The sequence below is a fragment of the Eumetopias jubatus genome, unplaced genomic scaffold (assembly GCF_037043125.1).
Source record: "Eumetopias jubatus isolate StellerSeaLion01/CBP00866 unplaced genomic scaffold, mEumJub1_p1.0 scaffold_11, whole genome shotgun sequence".
Classification (NCBI taxonomy): domain Eukaryota; kingdom Metazoa; phylum Chordata; class Mammalia; order Carnivora; family Otariidae; genus Eumetopias; species Eumetopias jubatus.
Genome location: NW_028274817.1, coordinates 100,619,392 through 100,643,438, shown reverse-complemented (window position 1 = coordinate 100,643,438; position 24,047 = coordinate 100,619,392). Strand labels below are relative to the sequence as shown.

General features: G+C 42.8%; 1 protein-coding gene across 5 annotated transcripts in view; it reads right to left on the bottom strand.

The window, feature by feature from the left end:
• Nucleotides 1-24,047, bottom strand: part of DMD (dystrophin) — a 1,674,912-nt gene that overhangs the window by 126,896 nt on the left and 1,523,969 nt on the right. For 3 of the 5 annotated variants that reach the window (XM_088028834.1, XM_088028835.1, XM_088028836.1), the window contains one exon: nt 10,028-10,089. In XM_088028834.1, the coding sequence (XP_087884960.1) occupies nt 10,028-10,089 (62 nt within the window). Of the gene's footprint in view, nt 1-10,027; nt 10,090-15,735; nt 15,856-24,047 lie in introns of those variants that run through there. The other 2 variants (XM_028095187.2, XM_028095188.2) reach the window with 1 other exon arrangement.

Here is a 24,047-nt window from a genome sequence, read left to right as displayed (position 1 = left end):
TCGCTTTTCCATCACTGGGTAACCAATTAACCACATGAAATACCCTCTGCTTGAAATAACGAGCGTGGTTTCTATTTTCTGGCTAGACCCAGATTGATACATCATCCAAATAAAAAATCTAAGCATTGAAATCCTCAACATGTCATATAAAACTTTTTATGGTGTCATCCCTCCTTACCCCTGTAGCCACTCCCTTGCCCCCCCCCACCATTAACAGTGCCACCACCATTTGTCATGCATTTACTACACGTCAGGCATCTTTCCTAGCGTGTCACATTATTTTAAAGGCTTTCTCCTTCCTTATGAATTATTGGGCATGTGTCTCTACCAGTGCGGTTTTACGACACGTATCTGCTTCTGTAGTTTAAACTTTGAAGGTCTTCAAGACATAGGGAGGAAGAGAGCTAAAAAGTCACACACATATATGTTATCAGGGGTCATTTGCATTTCTGGTTGAAGGTTATGGTGTATACTGTTTTCTATTATAAAAGGTGTATTATTTTAGAAGTGGGAGGAAGATAAAGAAAACACTAGAAAATGTGTCATTCTCATTTGCACTTCAAATTAAAGTAAGTTTATACTTGCTGAAGCTGGGATACACTGTGATCAGGTGAACCTCCGTACCTTGGTTAAGAGGTAAACAGCTTTAGAAAAATTAAGTGGCTCCTTGAGTGTCAGGCTTGAAAACCTAAACCTGGGGGCCCCTCGCTATCTGAACTCAAGAACCCAAGAGATTTTGCTGTTTCTTGGGGTTCTGTTTTAAAGATTTTTTTAAAAGTCATCTCTACACTCAATGTGGGGCTCGAACTCACAACCCCCAGATCAAGACTCACATGTTCCACCCACTGAGCCAGCCAGGTGCCCTGAGATTTTGTTTTTTCAATTAATTTTTTTTTTGGTAATCTCTACACCCAACGTGGGGCTCGGACTCACAACCCCAAGATCAAGAGTCACGTGCTCTACCAACTGAGCCACCCAGGCGCCCCAGGAATCCCAAGAGATTTCGGATAAGAAGGGACACGGAATATGAAAATAACACTGAGAATAACAAACTGTGAATCAACATAATTATCATCATTAATAGCAATTATAATTCCTTGAGCATTTACTATGTCAGACATCTTGTCATTTTACATACATTATCTCAAAGCCTCACAACACTCTCCAAGGAAAGTATCATCCTCACTACTTAATCAGGAAGTTGTGTTTCAAAATTGTGACTGCCTTTGTCTTCAACCACAGAGAACTGGTAGCAGAGGTAGAATTCAAATCCATGTCTCACCCGTCTCAAAGTCAACGAACTCTGCAGCTATATCACATTACCGCCCAACCTGAACTCAGAAAATGATGACAGTATAGTCACACTATAATCAATCAGTTCCCCCATGGAATTCATCGTGTAACGTAAAGAGCACACATACCACATTTTCTCTTCTGGATAAAAACTTGTATTTGAAAAATATCACATTCTACACAATGTATTTAATGATATGGGTGGTGGAGGCATTAAACTAGGCAGCAGGAGCCCTGCTCCTGAACACGCAAAACCTTTCCTATAACAGGGTGATTTTATTACTTCAGCCTCCAAAATAACTGCTAAGAAGGTCTATGAAATGGGAAAGAAGATATATCCCTCCTCTGCTTGAATTTGACTCAGACAGCAAACTATACAATCCCATAAATACAAATTTTTAGGTGTTCTTGTTTGGCGTCTGTTAGTTAGTGCCCCTCCCCCCCCCCCCCCCCCCCCGCACACACCCACCCAAGGTCACTCGATTTGACATTGATACTTTCAAAACTTAAGTACTCTAGAACAGTGCTCCGCAAATTCTGGTTCTTCACAGATATGGAAGCTGGGTACGTTAAGCAACTTTTGGAGCAACCTGACATTGCCGCGACGTCCAAATGTGCGATCCATGGGTGCATCTCACGGAACAGAGCACAGACCAGGTTGAGCACTGCAGAGCCTGCGCAGGTGAGTTACGTACAGTGGGAGCGCAAACTTGTCAGGGTCAGCACGATCACCTACAAGTCTGTGATGTACTGTTTGTTTAAAAAAAAAAAAAAAACAACAAACAAAATAACTGCCCTTCACCGGTTTGAGAAGCACTGCTCTAAGACGGACAGCCTCTTTAGAGAACAAGAAAGCAAAATATAAAACTAATCGCCTTCCCATCAAAATGGACACTTGATAAAGAATACGTCCATAAATAAACGTATGTGCGCAACACATGCGCATGCTTGCACATACACGCACTCGCATATAACGTATGTCCCAGTTACATAAGCCTCAATTTATGAGGGGGCACGAGGCCTTCCCTGGAGTTATGCAAGGGATCAAGACGGTGGAGTGGCAAATTCTGAAACATTCTCACAGAATCTCACCAATTCATAAATAAGCTAATGATTCATCCACTATGTCATAAGACAGGCTTTCAGAATATTTTTAGGTCATTTTATTACTACCATACACAAAGTACAGACTTTAAAAACTCACTATCTATTTTATGTGAGTGTTCTGACTGTTCCGAATCTCTTTCCAGCAGAATTGCAGCTCCCAAGAGACGTACAGAGGTAATCAGACGTGTGCGCTTAAAAAAGAAATATTGGAAGTGTCTGAATAAGAGCAGACACGTTTTTAGATGCCTTTACTTCGTGTGCAAAAATCGTCTTCTGCAGACCCAGCTACATAAAATTGTACACATCCAGCACTTTTCTCAGAGCTGCAGGTGTAACCTTAATGCTCCTCTTATTTAGATCAACTAAACTACAATTTGGCAGCTCTTTTAAATTGTAAACCAGTCTGAGAGAGTTATCTTTTTGAGTTTCCTTCTGAAATCAGCTTCGGAAGATGCAGATCGGAAGTACCTATTTATTTATGTTCTTCGATTAGAAGCTTTAAATCAAGTTATTTGAACAAGAAAAAATATTATAAAAGAATATTCCATTAAAGTGCCATAAATTTTGATTTGAAAATTACATTTCCATTTTCCAAATGGGGAAAATCAATCGATTGTAACCGATGTTAACAGAACAGAGATTATTTCTCTTTTTTTTTTTACAAGCAGGCTAGTAGAAGTAAAGGAAGAACATTTATAACAGCCTTAATGTCTTCTATTTTGCAAATCTGAGTAAATCTCCACTGCTAACTTTGTCAGCTAGGGAATAAAGAACGTCACTTGAGATTCCATAGCTTAATTATGCTGATAAAGCAGTTTTATAAATCAAGCTAGGAGTAATGGATATTCCTTTGAGAACTGCAAACCAGGAGCCATAAAATGTGTGCTCTGGACTTGGTTCCTTATCTTCTACCCATATGTCAGTATGAGTAAGTCAAAGCAGGTCTTGTGCCTCGGCCTGCCCAGGTCCAAACAGAAAGAAACAAACAGCTGCCCCATCCACTGATGTGGTAGCATTATTTTCCAAATCAAAAACGGGAAGTATCCTCAAGGGGATGGCAGGACACTGAAATTAATACAAAATTCAGGTCATGCACCAGCTATAGACCAAATTTACAGCCGTGTAAGGATTAGATACAGTTACTTCTGAAAACTTTGCACAGTGTAAAGTGCTACGCAAATGAAAGTACAATTATTATTAACATGATTTTCCTGCTATTCCCATCTTCCAGGCTGGTGGCGACCAAGAGAAATTGGAGAGATGGGCATCACCTTCATGAGGCCAAGTCATACTCTGGCCAGGAGTTAAATTAAAACCAGACATTTAGAGATGGAAGATTCACTGCTCAACCTGCTAAATCAGAAATATAAGACCAAGAAAAAGCAAAAGATTAAGCCAAGGTCACACCCAAGCCGGAATCTGCATTTAGATATTATTTTCAGTTCACAGCATTATGGGAGGAGAAAATCAAAAGACAGAAGGTTTTAATACTTACGGACCTGGAGATAAGAGACAAAGAAAAGAATATGCTGACTATTGAGTAGTTGAGAACGGTTTACATAATACGCTGAGAAAAGCATTAGGACAAACTCCCGATGCAAAAGGAATTCAGTCATTCAGAATCCCACAGCTCCTAACAACGTTTGAGCATCCTCTGGAGGGAACTCTTAGTGGAATGTAGAAAGCCTATCAACAGAGAGCGAGAGCTTGCAAACCTCAATGATAATCCCTCCTCTTGGACCAACTGAGGAAAGAGGTACAGGATTTCTATGGAGAGTTCCTAACTCTATCTGGCCAGCTGTGCTCATTTATTAATAACGCTATTCGGGTATCTTGAAGAAGCTCTTAGCCTCTTAACACTGGGACTTAACTAGTCCTCTTGACTTGTACTGCTGAAGAATCCCACCAGCCTCAGACTCCTCGGACCCCAAAAGGAAGCCCTCATTTTAACATCGTAAAGCTCTTCTCAGGCAACAGATGCCAGGCTAAGGGCCACGTGTTGTTGGACTGTCTGCAAATCACAAGAGTTTTTAGGACCACTTTCCCTAAGATTTCCTAAAACGTTCATACATCCATTTTTTCAAAACTGACAGCTTTCATATGGTTTGGATGGGCATCATGCTGGAGAGTGGGTTGCAAAACTTGGGCAACAGGTTAAGAGGGACGAGATCCTTCTAAAAAATGCTAGAACTGCAGGAAAGGAGGAGAACCAATCCTCCTCGCGAAAACCCTGGTGGTTAAAGGAGCTTCGACGCAGAAGAAAGGAAACTGGGATGAGACATCAGATCGTACGGGGCACCTGGATTTGAGCAAATGGTTTGAAATACTCAGTTCACCTCCTCAAGCTTCACGATTCATTCTCATTTCATATTATCTTATTTTTACCCATACGGAGCTTGCAAGGGAACCATGGAGAGGCCTACAGGATTTTCTTGTATTTATAATTAAGAGATCCCCAGGAAGACAGACTAATACTTTCTTAGAGAATTTTTGAGCCGTACGTATTGTGCGGGTGGGGGCTTTAAAAAAAATATTTACTTAAAACATTTTAGCCATGAACTTAAGAACCCCAGACATAAATCGTGAGAAAAATGACAGGCTTTTTATCATTTAATGACACTTCACAAAAAATCAGTCTTATATTAATATTTCAAAATAAATTCCGGAGCACATCACTATCTAACAGCTACTGATTTTGTAAATGCCTTTTGGAGCCTTAAAGAGTTACAGCTTTTGAATTGCCAAGATAACCTAATGCAACAACAATCTTTCCATTACGTTTGTAAAGACGCTGAAGGAAACCTGAAATTCACCTCACGTATCGGCCATATTATTGCTTCTAAGAAATGATGAAGAACATGCCTTTTGAACAACAAATGGATGGCCCAGCGGGTCTTGGGGGAAATATCTCAAGAGCATCTGTACTTGGTAATAGCTTGCCTCACTCTGCCTGTAAGACACGGATGGGTGGCAGGATCTTCTCCCTGTTGTTTGTTTTCTAGAATGCGCAGTTTTAAAAATAGGAATGATTCAACTTTCAGAAATACATTTGTCTGCAGAGTCAGCCTAAGGTGCTTCTTGAAAAATTATGATCACAGCAAGTTCTGGAAACAACCTGCTCTACTTCAGCCCAAAGTAAGAGAAAAATAAACAAAATTTGTAGACACTTTGGTCTCACACCCTCATTATAAAGATAAGAATACTAAGGCCCACATAAAAATAGATACAGGAAACTTCGGTTTTTGATATACCCCTCACGCCCCACACTGGGGGCAGTCAGAGAAAAATGCTGAAAGAAAACAGTTTTCCGGTTGTTCTTATTGATTTCCTCCTTGTGAAAACAAGACCACGTTTTTGCCAAACTGTTAATGGTTGCATAAATTTTCTGGGGACCTTCCAAACCTCAAATTCCTAATGACTGTCAGGTCATCACTGTGAACATTTACATTATTTCTTTATTATGCCCTGTTGTGTATTGGTGTGGAAGTCTGACATGTTTTGCCCTCAGAACTTAGAATTTTTCGAGCAGGTACACAGCCTAAAACGTAAGGAGAAAACACAAATACTTTTAACATTTGATGAGAGCTCACTCCAGAAAGCTGTTTTGGAGCTGTTAAGAATAATTTGGAATTAAATCTCTTTTTTTTTTTTCTTAAACAAAAAAGTTAGTTATGTCTTCTCTACCATTAAAACTCTTTAGGTCTGCTTTTTTTGTGGAAGGACATATTTAGAAACTAAAACACATGAGGCAATCGCCTGGTGTTAAAAGTTACCTGACAAAGTCAATGGAGTTGGGGTACTTAAACATCAATCCTATACATGTATGTGTGATGTGTGGGGGAGGTATGTGTGTGACTATCATTACTTTTCTGTCACGGGTTCTCACTGGTGAATCGGTTACAGCTGTAGGGGACACTACGGAGTGGAGTAATGATGAAGAAACATTCTATGGTAAACACCTAATTTTAAATAATATCCATTCATCGTAGAAAAATCACAAAGAATGAAGAAGAAACTTACCTATCATTCTATTAACTAGAGAATGCAAATATAACATGTGAAGTAACATCCTAGCTTTCCATCAGTGGGTGCTCAAATGCTACTTTTTCAGTCCATCCAAAATGCTTTTGGTTTCCAACAGTATGCTGTCCAGACCACAGGGGAGGGTGCCCGGAGAACACCTGAATGCTCTGGGGACAAGGGGCATTAACAAACGTGTGTTGAACAGGCTGGCTGGGGATTTGGGCCAATTCGAGAATGGAAGTCTTCTCGGAAGTGGGCATACTTAGGAATGTGTCATATTTCCTGCATATTGTGAACCACTGTAGCTTCAATGGGGAGTGGCAGAAGCAGAGGGAGAAGCAGGCTTCCCACTGAGCAAGGAGCCCAATGAGGGGCTCGATCCCAGGGCCCCAGGATCATGACCTGAGCCAAAGGCAGACAGACGCTTACCCACTGAGCCACACAGGCACCCCAGTGAGGGACCTACTTCAGATCTATATTGTCTAAAACACTGAACATACCCAATCACACACCAGTTTTGCTTTCATGATACCTTTCATGAACTGAGTGCAGATGATTACTTCCAACCATTTATTCTAGAGCTCAAAGTAGAAACTTGGACCTAAAGGGCTATCTTGTGAGTAAAAAATGTAAGCCAATATACAAAAATTAAAAAGAAATAAAAGGTTTCTTTTCAGTATGTTACGCTTGTTATTTCAACTTGGAAACACTGTAAGGGGTGTGAGGGCACAAATAATACTTAGTCTTGTAGGTCATCTCAGGGATATAGACGTGTAACAAACAAACCCAACCATATGTAACAAACAAACTCAACCATGTGTAACAAACTCAACCATTCCACAGTGCCAGGCAAAACTGAAAGGAAGAGGGCCTACCGCCTAGGAACCTACCATACCATCTGTAGAAATGCAATGGCTTGTTCCAGAAATACTATTCAAGTCACTCTCTATCCACAGGTGAAACTGTCAACTCATACATATTTGTAGCAGGTGCACAGTAACCTATGTGGGCATGCTCTACTGAGTTAATAAAATCAATGAGATGAGTGAAAATGCTAATAGAGGACCCTGAGCAAATCCCCGTGTAGCCCCAGAGAGCTGTGTAGCCCCGATAAATGGTTTCTCTGCACCTGACTTCACTGCCCTGTGAAATATGGATGTTGAGATCTTCCACAGTGCACAACGGTTGTGGACATGTTCAATGCACAGCACACACAGTGGGCTCTCAAATAAATGGAAGATGTTATCGGATGAGTCCCCATTTGGATAAAAGTTAGCCTAAGCAACATCTGATTGTAACAAAAAGCACTGGCAATTTTAGTTCTGAAAGCCATAGGACAAATTTCAACACCAGTTCATTTCTAAGATGATTGTTACCGGGAAAGCTAAGAGCAGAAGTTCAAAGGAGGATGGAACTGACCATTTATGTAAGATGGCTGCATTTTATGATACATAAATTAGATCAATAAAGTTGATTTCATCAAAGAAAAAGTTTGTAATAAATGAGCTCTAAATTCCCCTGCAGCTGTAGAATTCTATTATCTCCCAAAGTCAGGTGATCTGCCCAAGGTCAGAAATCATGCCAGATTATCAGCTTTGAATTTACCACATTTGAATTATTGCAAAAACTTCAGAAATGATGATAAAAGGTGTATTTAATTCCTACTGAAGGTACAAACATCTACTCATTGATAGTTCATAATTAGCTTTTTATCAACCACATTTGTGGTTTCTCATTACAGAGCAATTAAAAGTAAGCCAGTAGAGAATACAATGTAATGAAATGGAAATATGGCCACGGTACATTACCTTTAGGTGAAAAAAAGCTGATTATAAAACAGAACCATCCAACTTTTGTAAAAATGTATATAGAGAAAAATTTTTGTGAAGCTACCTACGAGATTATTAAGTATTAGTTAACTCTAAGAGGTGGGTTACAAAGGATTTGTCTTTTCTTCTTTTTTGTTCATTAGCTTGCCTATATTTTCAAACTTCCAAAAATTTGAATTATTAATTCTATAATAAAGATTTTTAAGTAAAAGTAAGTTCAAATATTACAACTACAAGTCACTCTGATTAGAGGTAAAACATTACAAGTGGGCTGAACCAGTGTAAACCCGGGGTTATCATCAGGAGGTCCACCGACAAGTTCAAATTAGCTCTTGATCGACAGATTTCTCATTTCTCTTGGAAAATCACAAGTCCTGAGAGCACAGGGTTAAGATGGCCTGCTTGCCCAGCAAAGCCGCTGCCTACTTCAGATGAGGCCTCCATTCTCTCATTTGCCAAAAGATAAGCATTTAAGTTTTCCACCTGTGGTCTAAACAGTACAGCACTGTATGCCAGAAACATTTTGTAAGGGCTGAAAATGTAGCACTTAAAGATGAGCTGATCCCAATTTTCTTGAAATTTTTTAAAAAGCGTACCTATGTGCAATGCATACACACACACACGCACACCACACATACATACATGCTGCTAGACTAAAATGATATAGTATTAATTGAAATGTACTGGATATCTCTGGTCAGTAGAATGGCAAGTGAAGTCTTTTGTTTTTCATGCTTTTTATTTGTATTTTTTGGATTTTCTAGGAGAAACTAATTTCCCATATATTAGAAGAAGTCTGGGAAAACAATTTTTTGACTAATGTCTCCTACCCCATGTCCCTCTAATTTCAATTAGTTAACCAGTGAGAACCTATGACAGCAAGTCAGCTAAATAGCTACACACACACACGCACGCACACACACACATGCACTCACACATGTACAAAACTCGTCTGATCACCCTGATTCCCATGGGCACCATCACGTAGCTTTAAACCCAAAGCACTTTAGTCTGTAAATATGTCCATTCACAAAGAAGCAGACTTAAAAAATTGTTTTAGTAGAGAAGATGTATTTTTTAATTAAAAAAACAACAACTAGTTACTATGTAAGATAATTCATTTCAGATTACTCTCCAAAGATCTAAAACGGTACAGAGTGGACTTCCATGAAGCATTAGAAGGATTGATGTTTTCTTCTTATTTGGAGGCTGTGTGTCTGTTCAAATAATTCCCAGTTATGAGGGGGAAGAAAACTATCAGGCTCTCACACAAACACAAAACAAGACATAGTAGAGAAATCATTTAAATGTTCACGCTGACGACCTGACAGGCTTGAGAATTACAAGCACTGGAAAGACTGCAGAAAATTCCTACCACAATATTCGTGGTTTGGCAAAAGCGCTGTCTTGAGTTCACAGGGAAGAAATCAATAAGAACAACTTAAAACAGTTTTCTTTCTTGGTGGGAAAAACAATTGCCATAAATTGCAAGAATTTTTTTCTTTCCATCCTTTTACGCAGCAAACTACAAAGACCTTTTGGCCCTCTCAGATATACTGAATTTTCAGGAATCCATGACATTGTAAAACTTATTTTTAAAGAACCTCTGTGAAAAAGAAAGCTGTCAATTTTGGGTTTTGAAAGGTGTCATTTTCACCTTTTAAACAATCTAGTGATAACCAGGTTTAGACAACCAACAACGTGCACGCTACAAACTACTTTATCCTGCGAGTCACCTGTCATTTAACCTGGAGCAAAGGTGGCCATGTCCTTACCTAAAGACTGGTAGAGCTCTGTCATTTTGGGATGATCCCAGCAAGTTGTTTGGGTCTCATGGCTATAAGAGAAAATACAAAGAGAGACTTTAGAATTTATAATGGGTAGTAAAGAAAAGGAGGAAAGAAAGGTATGGTTTGCTTCTATTTCATTCAGCATCGTTACTTCACAGGACTTCGTCACACAGTCGAGAATGTTCCTTACAAGCAGAGAGGCTGCTACCTTCGCCCTCAAAGGGAAAAGCAACATGAACATGCTTTGGGAACCAGAATTCCTTTTTGGTGCCCCACAAGTTGGTTGTCCTTCTGTTGTTATAAGATGACTTGGTTATGTAATCAATAATCAAAAACCAGGATTTCTTCACCTGTCCAATGTGGACCATTCAGAAAGGACACTGACAAGAGTTACACTCAACCCTGTCAAAGAGACACAGGACATCGGTTCAAAAGACAAATCACCTCACTTCTCAGTGGCTTTCACAACCCCTGACATTTTCCCATTACTCCGTCTTCCCCATATCCAGGTCTCATACCCACGATGACTGCATTTCACTTCGGCTTAAGGTCTAGCCAGTGCCCGACCAAGGTAGCCTACCTTCCCTCTCCCCATGACTTCCTTCTCAAGTGCCTTTTTTTTTTTTTTTTTTTGACTCAGTCCTCCACACACCACTCCACCTTTTCCTATATTTACTTGGGCCTGAATGAAGCATTCACAGTTCTCTCCCATTTCTTGAAGTTCAGCTAAGTGTGGTTGCCAGCTATCAGCTCCCGCTACAAAAAGAACAAAACACCTTTGTTCCTAATTCAGTTGCATGAATAAATCCGGGAGAGATAACCACATATACTTTTCCTTACTTTGGCCCATCTACATAAATCCCCGTAGCATCGTATTTCCAGTTTTCGGGGATTACATGACGGGCTTTGATAGGGTAAAATGCAGCCCTGAACATAGGTATTTCAGGAGTCATACGCACAGCCTGTTCATGATCTTCAGGGGAAGGGTGGGGCTGCAGAGAAGAGAAACGGCTTACACGTGGACACTTCAAGGCGAGCACCAAGTACAGAGGGCTCGCATGGAAAGAGGAGTTTGAGGAGGGCAAATGTCAAGCGACCTCGGCACCGATTTTCAACCTGAGGCCTCCACACTGCTCTGTGCCCTACTAACTGCACCATCGGGGGCAGGCCTGCGCACTTGGGACAGTTAAGGGATTAGGTGACCAGCACATTCTGGTGCTCAATACATGGCTGCTTTTGTTATTATGTGGCCCCCCAAATTAACGCCCACTAAAAGTGAGCTTTTTACTAGTTGCTGACACTATAGATGAGGATCCATCCACCTGCTGTAAACCGGCCAAGCCTAAGACCCTTTGTAGAGAACAAAAAACACTCCATGTGAATTACCTCTGTTTAAAAAAAAAAAAAAAAAAGAAGTTAAAAGGAGAAATACTTATTGTGGTTTGTGAAATACGGTAATAAATGTCACCAAGCATGTGGAAATTCCCCAAGCTGTACCCCTTCCAAGATCATCCCCTCTGATATTTACCATCCAGGGATGGAAAAGGGATGGAACAGGGAAGACTCCGGTAGGAAAGTTACAAGACAATGTTCACTTGCCAGGGGCCATTTCAGTCTCTCCAGGACACGTTCACTTCTGGTGTACTCTTCCACAGACACAATTCACATGTGAGGAGCACAACAGGGCTTCTCAGCCGAGGGAATGTACCAGAGTGAAGTCCAAGTCTTAAAGGGCAAGGAGAGCAGAAGACGCACACATGCAGTCCGTGCTTTCGGGGGTTTTAGGGAGCCCCACAACCAAGCTGGTTTCTGATCTGGAGAAGAGGTGGGCGGAACTGGTACTTTATATGCACAGCACAAGGAGGCTGCAGCTTGCAGCTTCACGGAAAAAGTGTTGCTTGTTCTTGGGTGTTTTTTAGCTCGGAAAGTGCCCAGCAAGGAAAGACCACCCTGCATTTCTGTCTCTGTCATTTCCCAAGGCCACGTGTATGGGAACGCCAGGGAGAGAGGGAGGAAGGGAGAAGAGGGGAAAAGCACGAGTGTCCACACATGTGGGCCCTTAATACACACAATGCATGATAATAAAGTCCCATCCCTACGAAGTGTGGGAGGACTGTAGCATCCTCAATAGATGGGCAGAGAAATGTCTGTCTGCGCTGATCAACCTGGCCCGACAGAAGCACAGACAAGCGCTCCGAAAAGAAAAGGCAGCATCTGTAATGGACTTCAAACGGGAGAACACGGTGACTCATACCAAATGCAGTTCCCAAAGAAAAGAGACACTCACTCGCATACGAGGCGCAGGAGAGTCCCACATGGGGTGAATGCAAGCTTCACGTAAGCTGCCTCTCTCCAAAACAAACCTCGTGACTGCTGATCTACAGACATGTCTACCTTTCTAAGGAATTTATTCCAGTGGGTCAAAACTGTGAGAAGGATTTTCAAAAATCTGTGTTCACCCACTTCACGGGTCATTAGATAGAGGCCTTTCCAGGTGCTCATTTTCCCACTTACCTGTGATGCTGGGTCGGTGGGGGGGGCAACTTGAATAACCTAGATAAAGGAACCCAAACAAATCCAAAAGCCCATCGTCTTTTACCTTCTTGCCCTCCAACACGCAAGCCTTTTCTTTGCAAGCAATGCCAAGTAACTAGAAAACAGATTTGCATTTCGTCTTTACAGTCTTAGTTTCACTTCAGCTGCAACCCAGAGCCAAGCAAGAAAAGTGAACACAAGTGGAAAGAAGAAAAGAATAAAGGGTGTGACTAATCCTCACAAATAGAAAAATAATCTCCTCATCATTTAATGCTAAGAACGATTGACAAGCCGGCTCCAGTGACTTCCGATTCTTTGGTAACTCTAAGATGAACCAAATGTTCGCTTCACTGGATGTGGGTGTTTTCAGCGCGTGGTGAATTCGCAGCCCTCGTGGGACATACTGAACCCCCAGAAGAGAAAGAAAAGATGAAATACGGACAGTAAAGGCACAGTAGGCACAAACCTGCGAGACTCCTATCTACATCCTGCCTTACAGGACAAGCCCATTTTTGGCTGGTGAGCAACAGAGATTTTACAGCTGTATTTATTACTCTGTGTCTAGCTTCAAAAACAGTAGAGAATTCTCGGTAACTCCAGGAGAAGCAGCTCGGGTCTACCTGGAATCTACAGAAAACACAGAAAGAGATGCTGTGCCGGGGAACCCATGGTGGGAGCACAGGTGGCGCCGTTCTTGCTAAGTGTCTCTTTTTTTGTATTTCACTTTGCACATAGGAAACGTGCTCTCCACATACTGTGCCCAACCAAAAAGGAAACTCTGAAACCTGTTCACAAGTCAGTGGGTACATCTTTGGTCAGTCCCCTGAGAATAATGATGTTTCGACGTAGATCAAAATTCTCCATGACTATTAACACAGAGAAGAGAGCTTCATAAATAATCCTCAAGACGCTCTTTAAAGCTTTCAAACATGTTATTGATTTGGGCCCTGCTGTTCCAAAGCCTACTATCAGATATGCCTCTCCGAACAGCCTTCATATTCTGACTTCCCTCCTTTTAAAATGTGTACAAACCACAATAATCTCTCTTTTCCCTTTTATTTGGGGCCGTGAGAGGAACCTGATGCAAATTAAAATACCAAATCACTGGATGTGACAAAAGACTCCGGCAACACCCACTTGTCAATAAGAAATTAAAGCATTACTCTACTGAGCACAGGGCTGACCTAATTTCCTACCATAAAATTTAAATTTTCTCTCACCTTCTTTAGTTTCAAGTAGTGTGCAAGGTTATTATAACTGCCTCAGAGCTGTTCCTGCTGTCAGTGCTGGAATAATCAGACTTATTGGAATTGCTTTTTTAGTTTCTTAAAAACAAACATTAAACACTTATAAAAAGCAACAAATTTCTACTTCTCTCGCAGGGGAAATGGCAGTTGCCTAATTAAAATAAGATTTCTTCTGCCACCACTGTTATTGGGTACTGAAAATATTCCAGAGAGTTGCCTTTTTAAAAAATATCTTTCCGCTACTTCCCGGGGAGGAAAGTAATCGCTATGCAGCGGTATAAAAAGGTACCGTTCTCTTGCGATTTGCAGAGGATTAGAGTTTGGCTTCATATATAATCTGGAGCCCAATGATCCACACACACGAAATCATTTCCCTTTAATCTGGGGATCAGACTCTTTCTAGAGGAACCTTGGCATTTGCATGCTGAATGTTGAACTTGGCGTGCACTGCTGGAATACTGGCAGGGTGGGAATGGGAAAATATAGTTAAAAGTTTCTGCTACCGTGCGGAGGGGGCGGGGGAGGGGCGGGTGTCAATCTGAGCATCAGAAATCCTATTCTAGTCCCCACTTCTTGTTCCCTGGGATATTTAACATTTTATTCTGTTTGGCTCAAGCCAGGCCAAAGACGACTGCCTCAGTGATTGTGCCTACTGTTACTCGTCCTCCCTCTATTTGCTTTTTGGGCTGAAATCCCACCCACCCTCAACTTGGGCCAAAGCAATTTCACTTCAGGGTCGTGTCCAATCCAAGATCAAACAACACCGACTGAAACCAATTCCACGGTGATCAAGGGTCAGAGACCTTTCACATAACCGTGTTGTTTCATTTGCTCCTCTAGCTTCTCCAAGAGCAACTGTATCGTGCAAAGAGGGGATGTGACACAAGGAAATAAAAAAATCCAGGCAAAAAGAGGAAGGGTGATGGGGGGTGACGAGGAGAGGTGACAGGGATAACAAAGCAGGGAGACCAAGAGGCGCTTTCTGGCCAAGGAAGAACGTAGATTTCACTTACAGACTTTGGCTCGCCACTTAAATCGGATGCACTTTTTTTTCCATGATGTTAAAGCATTTGATAATTAATATTATGCCTCCGCCAGGCAACAGAGCCCTTTCAATTTCAGCTTCAAACTTAACTTCAAATTTAACGGAGATAAACAAACTGTCCTGCCCTTTTCGTTGCCAAGATCAGATCTGGAATGACAAACTTCGCTTAAAGAAGAGCACAGACACCTGGAGAAACCCGAGAGGACACCCAGAAATGACTGCACACTCAACCCCAGAGGGCAAAACAAAAAACCACCATAACAAAAACCCTTGATCCTCCCTCTATGTCAAATCCTGGACTTCTGGGCTTTAATGGCTTTTTCTCTCTTTCCTGGTTTCTGCAAGTCGTGGGGCATGGAACGAACACAGTAGAAAAGCCAACAAGGGGAATGTCAGTTGGAATCCTCGGAAGAAATCAGGCAGAAAGTTGACCTTTTGGCACTTGCAGTGCAATGCAAGGTAAAGCCTCGCGCGCCCCTTCCCTCCGCGAGGTCGGGCGACGATTTAGGAACAGCCTGTCTGGCTCACGTCCACACAGCCCGGAAAGGAGCAAAAAGCTCCCGCGGCCCCAATCCCCGCGTGGGGAACGCGCTGTCCCCTCTGCGTACGGCGAGAAATCAGCTCTTTCTCTCCGAGCCCATCCCAAAGCCAGAGGAAGGGGGCTCGCCGCAAGCGCGGCGGCCGAGGGGCAAGCCCCAGGGACGCACCTGCAGCGGCGCAAGGACCCGCGGGGGAGGTTCCCCGACGACCCGCCGCCCGGCGTCCCGCCGTTGCGCTTGTCCAAGTTTTGGCCGCCCGGGTTTGCCCCCGGCTCGTGCCAGAAGTGCACGGACTGCGGCGATCCGAGGGGGCCGTGATGCACTTACCCTTTGAGCTGCTCCCTCATGATTGCAAGGGCTCGGCGGTCGAAGGAAGGCGCGAGCGGAGGAGTGAGCTTCCCAAAGCCGCCGGGCTCCCCGAAAGTGGAGCGCCGCCGCCGCCCAGGCTCGCAGCTGAAAGCACTGCGGAGGAGCGGGCGCGGGCAGGCAGGCGGGCGGGGAGGGGGCGCTGCAGGCAGACGGGGCGGGGCCGGGCCGGGCTCCGCCCCCACCTAGCGACCTGGGAACCCGGGCTCCCAGAGACCGGCAGTGGGGACTCAGCCTCTCAGAACGGCAAGGAAAAAGAAAAGACAGACAGAGGAAGGGATTTAAGGTAGTCCCGGGGACCTGAAAGCCCCACACCGCCCTGCTAGCACCGTCTTCCAAACCTCCAGCAAGACTACTTGTTGCCTAAATAAATGACCTACGTGCAAATGACCTCATTGCAGATAATTAAGTGTGTGGGCTCAGAGTTTTCTTTTTCAGAGAATGAGAGAGAAAAATCACAGAGTTCTCCACCCCCCTCCCCACCCCCAGCCCCACCGTTTTCCCTCAATCGAAGATTAAAGTGCTACGGCTGTAAGGACATGAAATTCAGGTTATGCTCATCCTGGGCTAAACGGGCTTCTTAGGAAGCGTTTGTATTTGTCAAACAGCTGGGGGTCTCAAAGTGGAGAAGGGCAGTATCAGCATCGCCTGAGGAGAACTTTTGATTAATAAGAATGCCGGGGTCTCAGCCCAGATGTACTGAATCAGAAACAGCAAACTAAAGTTTGAGAACCACTGGTGTAGGCTCTAAAGAAAACACCACCACGAATGGTGCGGCACGGTTTGGGCTTTTGGTATTATTTTCGAGAAATCTAAAAGGAAACCATTCCCAATGGAACATTTCATTGGAAAAGTGGCAGGGCCTGGACAGTTCAAATACTGCTAATCTTAGAGTTTGCCATATGACGATGCAGGTTAACTATGCAAAATTATTTCAAGCCGGGAAGTATTCTGAAGAGAAGAAAGCCTTCATTAGCACAGTAAGTTTTTGCAACCTTCACAAAGTATCTTCAGTTAGAGTCCCCAGAGTATTTTTAAGATTAAACTCCCTTAATGGTTTCTTTGTCCCTCTTTGTCCATTTATTTTGCTGGCCTGCTTTTCTTTTTATCTTCTTTCAACTACTTGCCTTTCACTCTCTCTTCTGGTCGATTTCTTCCATTTCAGTTTACAGTTGAAAACATGTCCCCCTTTTTCTTTTTAAATTATCCTCTTTTTTGCTCAACATTTTTCCCCCGTAGAACGTTGGAGCTAAAAGGACTGTGGACATCAATCTCCCTTTACTGTCTGCTAGAGCATGACAAAAGAGGCAAAAAATAAAGGAAGTGAACAAAAGGGAAAGGGGGTGCCAAGTTTCTTCATTCCCCCTGACAAACCAAATAAAAATGTAAACGTTATCACTAGAGACTTGGGCACGTAGGTAGGATTGGTTTATGCTATTTTAAAGCAAATATAGCACTTCTGCTAGCATTTTGCCTCACAAATGGAGACTTATTAATGCTGTCTTTTAGCAATTTTGAGCCAGTGAGTGGTGTAGGCAGCTTCTATTATGGTCTGAGGGGGGCACACTAGGATTTCCTTTGGGTGAGGCTGTCCCTTGGTCGAACTGCGGATTCTAGGTCTGTCCTTATCTTGGTGGGGGGAGAAGGATTCGTATGCTGTGATGAGGACTTCCTCATGTGGCCTTTGCTATTAATCAGTGACTAATCTCTGTGTCAATGTGGCAAATCACTTAAATACTGTTTATGTTTATTTCAGTGAAAAGACACAAACCTCACAGCATGGGCATTTGTACACATCAGAAATCAATCAGTTAAAGGTTTGCAACACCTGTGCTTTGTCATGCTTCTCCTTTCTTGTTATTTGTTTGTTTGTTTGTTTTACACTTTGAAATTACCCACTGAAGATTCGGGCGTGCTCATACGTTTCTCTAAAATATAAACGCTCAAGTCTTTTTTTCTCACTGTTCACCCGGGGAAACCACTAGGAACAATTCGTTGGACAACAAAAAAGAATGGAAAATAAGAAATCACTATTCAGATTTTTTTTCCTTAAATCTGACAGATGGCAATCCTCAAAAATACATCTTTAAGTTCTTTTTTAGACTGGAGTTACAGGCACTTGAAGACTTGTTCCCAACTCTTGATGTTATTTTAGAAATTAAATACTCCCAGTATTATTAAAAAATGACATGGGCATCACAGTAACTGTTTTATTGTCAGTTTCAGTTAGATGATGGATTTTGCTTCTTAGGAAAAGAGATTAAGAAAAGGTAATTTACAAATCTTCATTTCATATATAAATTCTATAATGATGCTATGTATGAAAATACATTGTTTATAGTAGCTGTCATTACTGTTTTGGCGTGAATCAGAGACATGAAAGGAACATGGGGGCTCTGCCACCAGAAAAGACAAGTTGCAATTCTGACTCCAGAATTAACCATGAGCTAACCTCGGGCTGACACCGTGGTGAGAATGTGACAGTGCAAGGACTGGACCAGGGAGTTTTGCTCCAAGGCCTAGGCCACTCTACTACGCTGCCATGGCTGGGGGTCGGGGCCGGGGGGGGGGGGGGGATGTGGCCTCTTTTTTTGTGGGGGAAGATCTGTATTTTTTTTCTTTTGTGCTCATAAGCAATCTCACCGCTGTCTGACAGCAGACTAGGGTAGGTTTGCTCCAAATAGGGTTAAGGAAGGAATGCGACGGGGTAAAGGCTAGGAAGGTGACCCAGTAAATTCTTCCTTCAATACCCAAAACGCCAGTCTTTGAACCACTTTAAATGTCGCACGGACTTAGAAAAATGCAGGCCTCTCTGACTTAAGGGCCTGTGCTGGATACCCCCCCCCCAGTCTTCCCTCCAGCTCTGTTCTCTGCCCTTCTCCACTCTGCTCTGTACCCCAGGAGTTTGGGCCTCTGGGGATGTCATCAGTCAGGGTCTCCCGGCGCCCTTTGGCTTCCTTTTGCTTTCAGCCAACGGAAGGCCATGAGGAAAAGCCTACAGCGGGACATAAAGGGCAGGAGGAGAGAGACGTTTGCGTGCTTATTCCCCAAGCTCCCTCCTGTTGGCCTTGGACCTGGCAGCGGCTACGTTCCTTTACCCACGGCCACAAGCTGGGCGGTCATTTCTGCAGCAACAGCATGTTCCAGGTTCTCACTTTGCTCTTGTTCTTCCCCCCAACGCTGCTCAGGTTTTGTAGATAGCCTTTTTCTTACATTCTTTTCAAGCACCACTTTTGAATGTACCCTCTATTTCTCCCAGGATCCTGACCAAACAGGGACCCATCCAGTCAGAGCCACCCTCTGGGTCACTAAATTGGATGCTGAGTGGGGGACTCCGGATGGAGGAATAAGTTAACTCCACCTGTTGGAGCTGAAGAGAAAACTGGGTTCAGTCATTGAACGGCTCTTTCTAGAAGGCTCCTCTGTAGGTGCCAAAGGAGCCTCTGGTCCTTTGGGGGTAAAGGCAAATCAACAATTATGAATGGTGGTAACAGCAGGTGTGAAGGTAAAGAGGCCACAAACAGCTTTCTCTTTTCAAGAACTTCAGTGGTCTATTTGATCTTTGGGAGAGAATGTCAAGAGAGAGATGCAGTGGGTGGGCAAATTGAGAAGGACCTAGCGTGATGATCCAGAGTTTGACCTGTGTCCTGAAAGGTCAGAATGTAAGCACGAGTGTGGTTCTGTCATATTTGCCTTTTAGAAAAAGCATTCGGGACATGGAATGGGGGCTGGGTCAGAAGAGTCTGGATGACGAGGATCTGAACACTGGTAGTGGCACCGAGTGGAGAAATAAGAAATAATAAGGTTAAACACTACAGGAGTCCTGACTGATCAGATGCACGGATGGAAGAAAGGGAAGACCTAGGAGCCTGGGCCTTAAGCTTGGCCACCACTGCTTCTCACCACCCTGCAGTTCTGATCCAATTGGCCTTGGGCGCTGGGATTTTTAAGGGGATTCTCCTATGCAGCCAAGGTTGAGTCACTCTGCTCTCGGGTGAATCCCAAGCCTGGACGAGTAATATTCTCCAAGCCAGGAATGTCAGGAGCAGGGGGCAGGTCCGGGCAGAAGAAGGTCAGGGAGAGAGGGTCAATTCAGTCTTAAGCATGATGAGTTCGAGGCGGCAGTGTGATGTAAAAGGCAGTTGGACACCTGAGTCCGGAGCTCAGAGGGAAGATGTCTGGATTGGAGCTATTGATTTGAAATGTCAGTGCTGGAGGGTCACGGGTGTGGATAAGCCCACTCCGTGGAGGGTGTGAAAGGCCTAGGGCAGAGGGCCAAGCTGCTCTGATGTTCCACAAACACATCCTTTCCCTTTTAGGCTGCTTGAGGTTCAGCGTTAGCCAGATTTTACCGTTACAAGACGAGGAGCAGAAAGGAAAAGGAAAAAGATGGGATGGTTTGCGCGGGGCACTTGCCTGGGGGTGGCCCTGAGGGACTTCACCACCCCCGAGGGTCCAGCTTCCTCTAGCTCCAAGAGTCTCCACCAGAACTGCTTTGTGTTCCCTAGCCCATCTTTTTTTTTTTTTAATTTATTTAAGATTTCCTTGTTTTTGTTTTTTAAAGATTTTATTTATTTGACAGAGAGAGACACAGCGAGAGAGGGAACACAAGCAGGGGAAGTGGGAGAGGGAGAAGCAGGCTTCCCGCAGAGCGGGGAGCCCGATGCGGGGCTTGATCCCAGGACCCTGGGATCATGACCTGAGCGGAAGGCAGACGCTTAACGACTGAGCCACCCAGGTGCCCCTCCCTAGCCCATCTTAAGTATAACCTGCATCGTTTTATAAAAATCATTTGGAAGGTAGGTACTACTTCAATTAAGCATAATAGGAATTTTACAGTAAAATTTCAGCATTTGCGTATTTAGCAAACGCATAAGGATTCCATGTTTCTCTGTGCAAAGTACAAGTATGAGCCGTGAACACCAAATAAGACGTCCAATAAATGCTTACAATGGTGGTGAGTCACTGCTAGTTAGGGCAAATACCACGGTGTACTAATTAAAACATGTGTAACAATCTCTTTAGATCCATCTGAAACCCTCATCTTCTGGATATGAGAATCTCCAGTCAGTTCACATTAACTAGTAAATGAAGAGGCCTCTACATTCAGACACAGAGTACTTCACACCCACACAAAAGCCTATTTTTCCAGGCCCTTCCCCTGCAGGGAGACAGAGTAAGCCAGGCCGAGGAAAGTTCTCTGAGCCAGCTGCCATCCAAACCAGAGATTTCACCAAATAGGTTCCAGATCAAGTCCAACAAGGCTTCCTTCTCATGTGGTTTGCTTTTAATAAGATTTTTCAAAGCTTCCCAGAGCCACCGATGTCACAGTGAACATCTGAAAAGATGTGAAGTTTAGCATCTTCACTAAAATAAAGACACACTTCATTAACCTCAGGGGCCAGCAGTTACTTCCCAGGAAAGAATTCGGGTACCTATTCGCCTGCCAGCCAAAACACGGCCCCGCTGGAAAGCAAACAGACTGCCACCTGCTAAAAATGGGTACCTGGTTAAGGTGGTTCCAGCAGACCGACGACAGCATTCCCGGTCTACCTTAACAACGGCTCAAAGCCCTAACTATCTGTCGGCCTTTCCCAAACGATTGTGCCAAATAACAGGAATTTCAAAACTAGGCAGAAATTCTGACACTCTGCATAATCTCCCTTCCTCTTCAGCTACAAATAAGGCTTTGTATTCGATTAGACTCACAGCAGGTGAAAACCCCAATTAGTGAATGCATTCTGGGGCCTCTTTCTACCTTCCTCCCACACACCAGGAAAAAAAACACAAAAAAATTTTTTTAAAATAAATAATAAGGCAAGTCTCAGTCTTTTCCCAGATCACAAGTAATGTGATTAACTCTTGGATCTACCTAATCAAGCCCTTGAAGACATAAAGAATTTTCACAGGAAAATGGGGGGATGTTGAAAGATCTGCCCTTCTTGACTTCATAATGGAGCTTACAGAAAATTCTATTTTGCTAGATGTTACTGTTTTCTTCAGATCCATGAATATTCAGATTTTCTGATCTAGAAATTACAGTTTTTCTACCTGAAAACTCACAAAGCCAATATTATCTAAAGAATGATTAATGGACAGTCTGCTGCAAGAGAGAATGATTTTTAAGTTATGTTCTTATTTTGGTGTATTTGAGGTGAGAGAAAATATTAAATTTTAGTTTTCACAGTATGCTTTGGCCTTAGGAAGTGCACAAAGTCTATATTTCATTCTTTGTAAATATTTATTTGTCAAAGGAAATTCATAATTGGACAAGGATACAGGTTTGGTTTGAACATTCACAAAAAAAGAAGCAAGACAGCTTTAGTTCTTAGAGTGATTTACTTACACTTTGTCAATTGCTTCTCTGGAAATAATTCACAACCCAGTTTTATTTATGAGCATATGATTAAAAAAGAGCAGCTTTGTCTTTTTTAATTGTTTTAGTCCTGTCACTTTTCTTGAAACAAGTCGTAGGGCTTATTATCCACAAGAAAACACCAAACATATATCAAATAGCAACGCAGCTTTTAGAAATAGTCATTTGTTACTGTCAGAGGTTCATTTCATTTTGAGGTTTTTAATTAAAATGCAAAATTCTACATACATGCCTGCCTAAATTACCCGTTCTGAAACACTCGAATTTCATAAAAAAAAATGTTAAATGCTAATGTAACCATTTTTTATACTTATGACTTGGTTCTTAAGATTGGGGAAAAAAGTAAACAAAGGAATTACCAGTCAAGCGAACAAAGAAGTCATCCTAAGTTGAAACAGGTAAGGAAAATTTAATATTCAAATGCTACCGAATGAAGGCACCAGGGTTTTTTTTTTTTTTCCCCCTCCCTTTGAGATGAATATCCACCAAAATCAAAAGCAGCTTCTTAATCTTCAGCAAGCGTAGCTGGATATTCTGGCGGAGGCACGAAGGCGAGCAAGGCAGAGCTCCGGACCACTTCTGCCCCTTAGAGGCCAGTCACTTAACCCCCCTGGAGCTCTGTTGACTCATCTGTAAAATTCAGATACTACTGCATAGGGCCATCGTGTGGGTCAAGTGACACAATGACTAGGAAAGCGATCTGAAGGCTGGGGGATGCTATGTTCATGCCAAGTAGCCTGTTGTGCAGTTACAATTCCTTAAAAGAAAACCCAGTATGTCCAGGAATACTGTTGGGAACACAGTACAAAATAAATTCAGCCTAGACACTTTCACTTGCCATTTTTAGACTGCTGTATTGAGGGGAAATGAGCGGGCTCAGAGTTTGTCTTGCCTTTTTAGCAATTTGCAAAAGGAACCTTTCCTTCTTCTGTTTTATACATCTAAGAAGGAAGCAAGTGGGTAAACTAAAGTAAGATTTTTTTTTTTTTGCAAGATAAATCATGAACCACAAGCCTGAGATAGGGGTAAAATTGACACCCTTTCGCTATCTTTCTTGGGGGCCTGAGGTGAAAATATCCATACTATTCACACATGTTAAAAGGTGTATTCACGTTCATATTGTCAGAGAGCAGCGCCCTGGAGTAGTGAGAGAACCAGTGAATATTGGTTTTTGCCGGGGACTGTGGGAGAGAAAGATCCCCTCCACCCTGAGGGAGAAGTCCTCTTGGTGGCAGGCCCCCAACAGCCAGGATGTGATTGGAACTCCCCACGGATGGACGTGGACACACGGGGAATCCGTAAAGGGGGAAATGGAGGTTAAAACCAATTTAACCACTTAATGATTTACCAAGGGCTGAAGCTTGTACTCCAGCTCTGGTTTATTTTTGTCAAGACTTTTTTTTTGGGGGGGGCGGAGAGATAAAAGGAAAATATGAATGCAAGGAATTTTATTCACGTATCTCTGATAATTTTTTCATGTGCCGTACCTAGAATAAGTTTCTTGTGCATATTCCCCTATATTCATTTCTTTAGATGACATGATCACGATGTATTTACTGGGCACTTACATGTGTCTTTGCCTATCAGTTAAACTCTTTTACTGTTCTTTGCTATTTGTAAAGCCTAGAAAATATTTGGAGGATGGACCTGGAAATAGTTTAAAATTTCAGCATTGTAACCAGATTCCACTACTAGGGCCACCCAAATATGGCGTAGACTTTAGGGAGCTTAGAATCTAGTGAAGGGGTGGGGGCAGGAGACAGACTCAGACATGAGGAAACAGAGTATCAGATAGATTTTTAAGTACAGAAACAGAGACCAAAAAAAGGAAGCAAAAGCGAAGAGTGGTTTGACCTCCTGGGTTTAAGGAACACACATGCCAATGAAGAGTTAAATA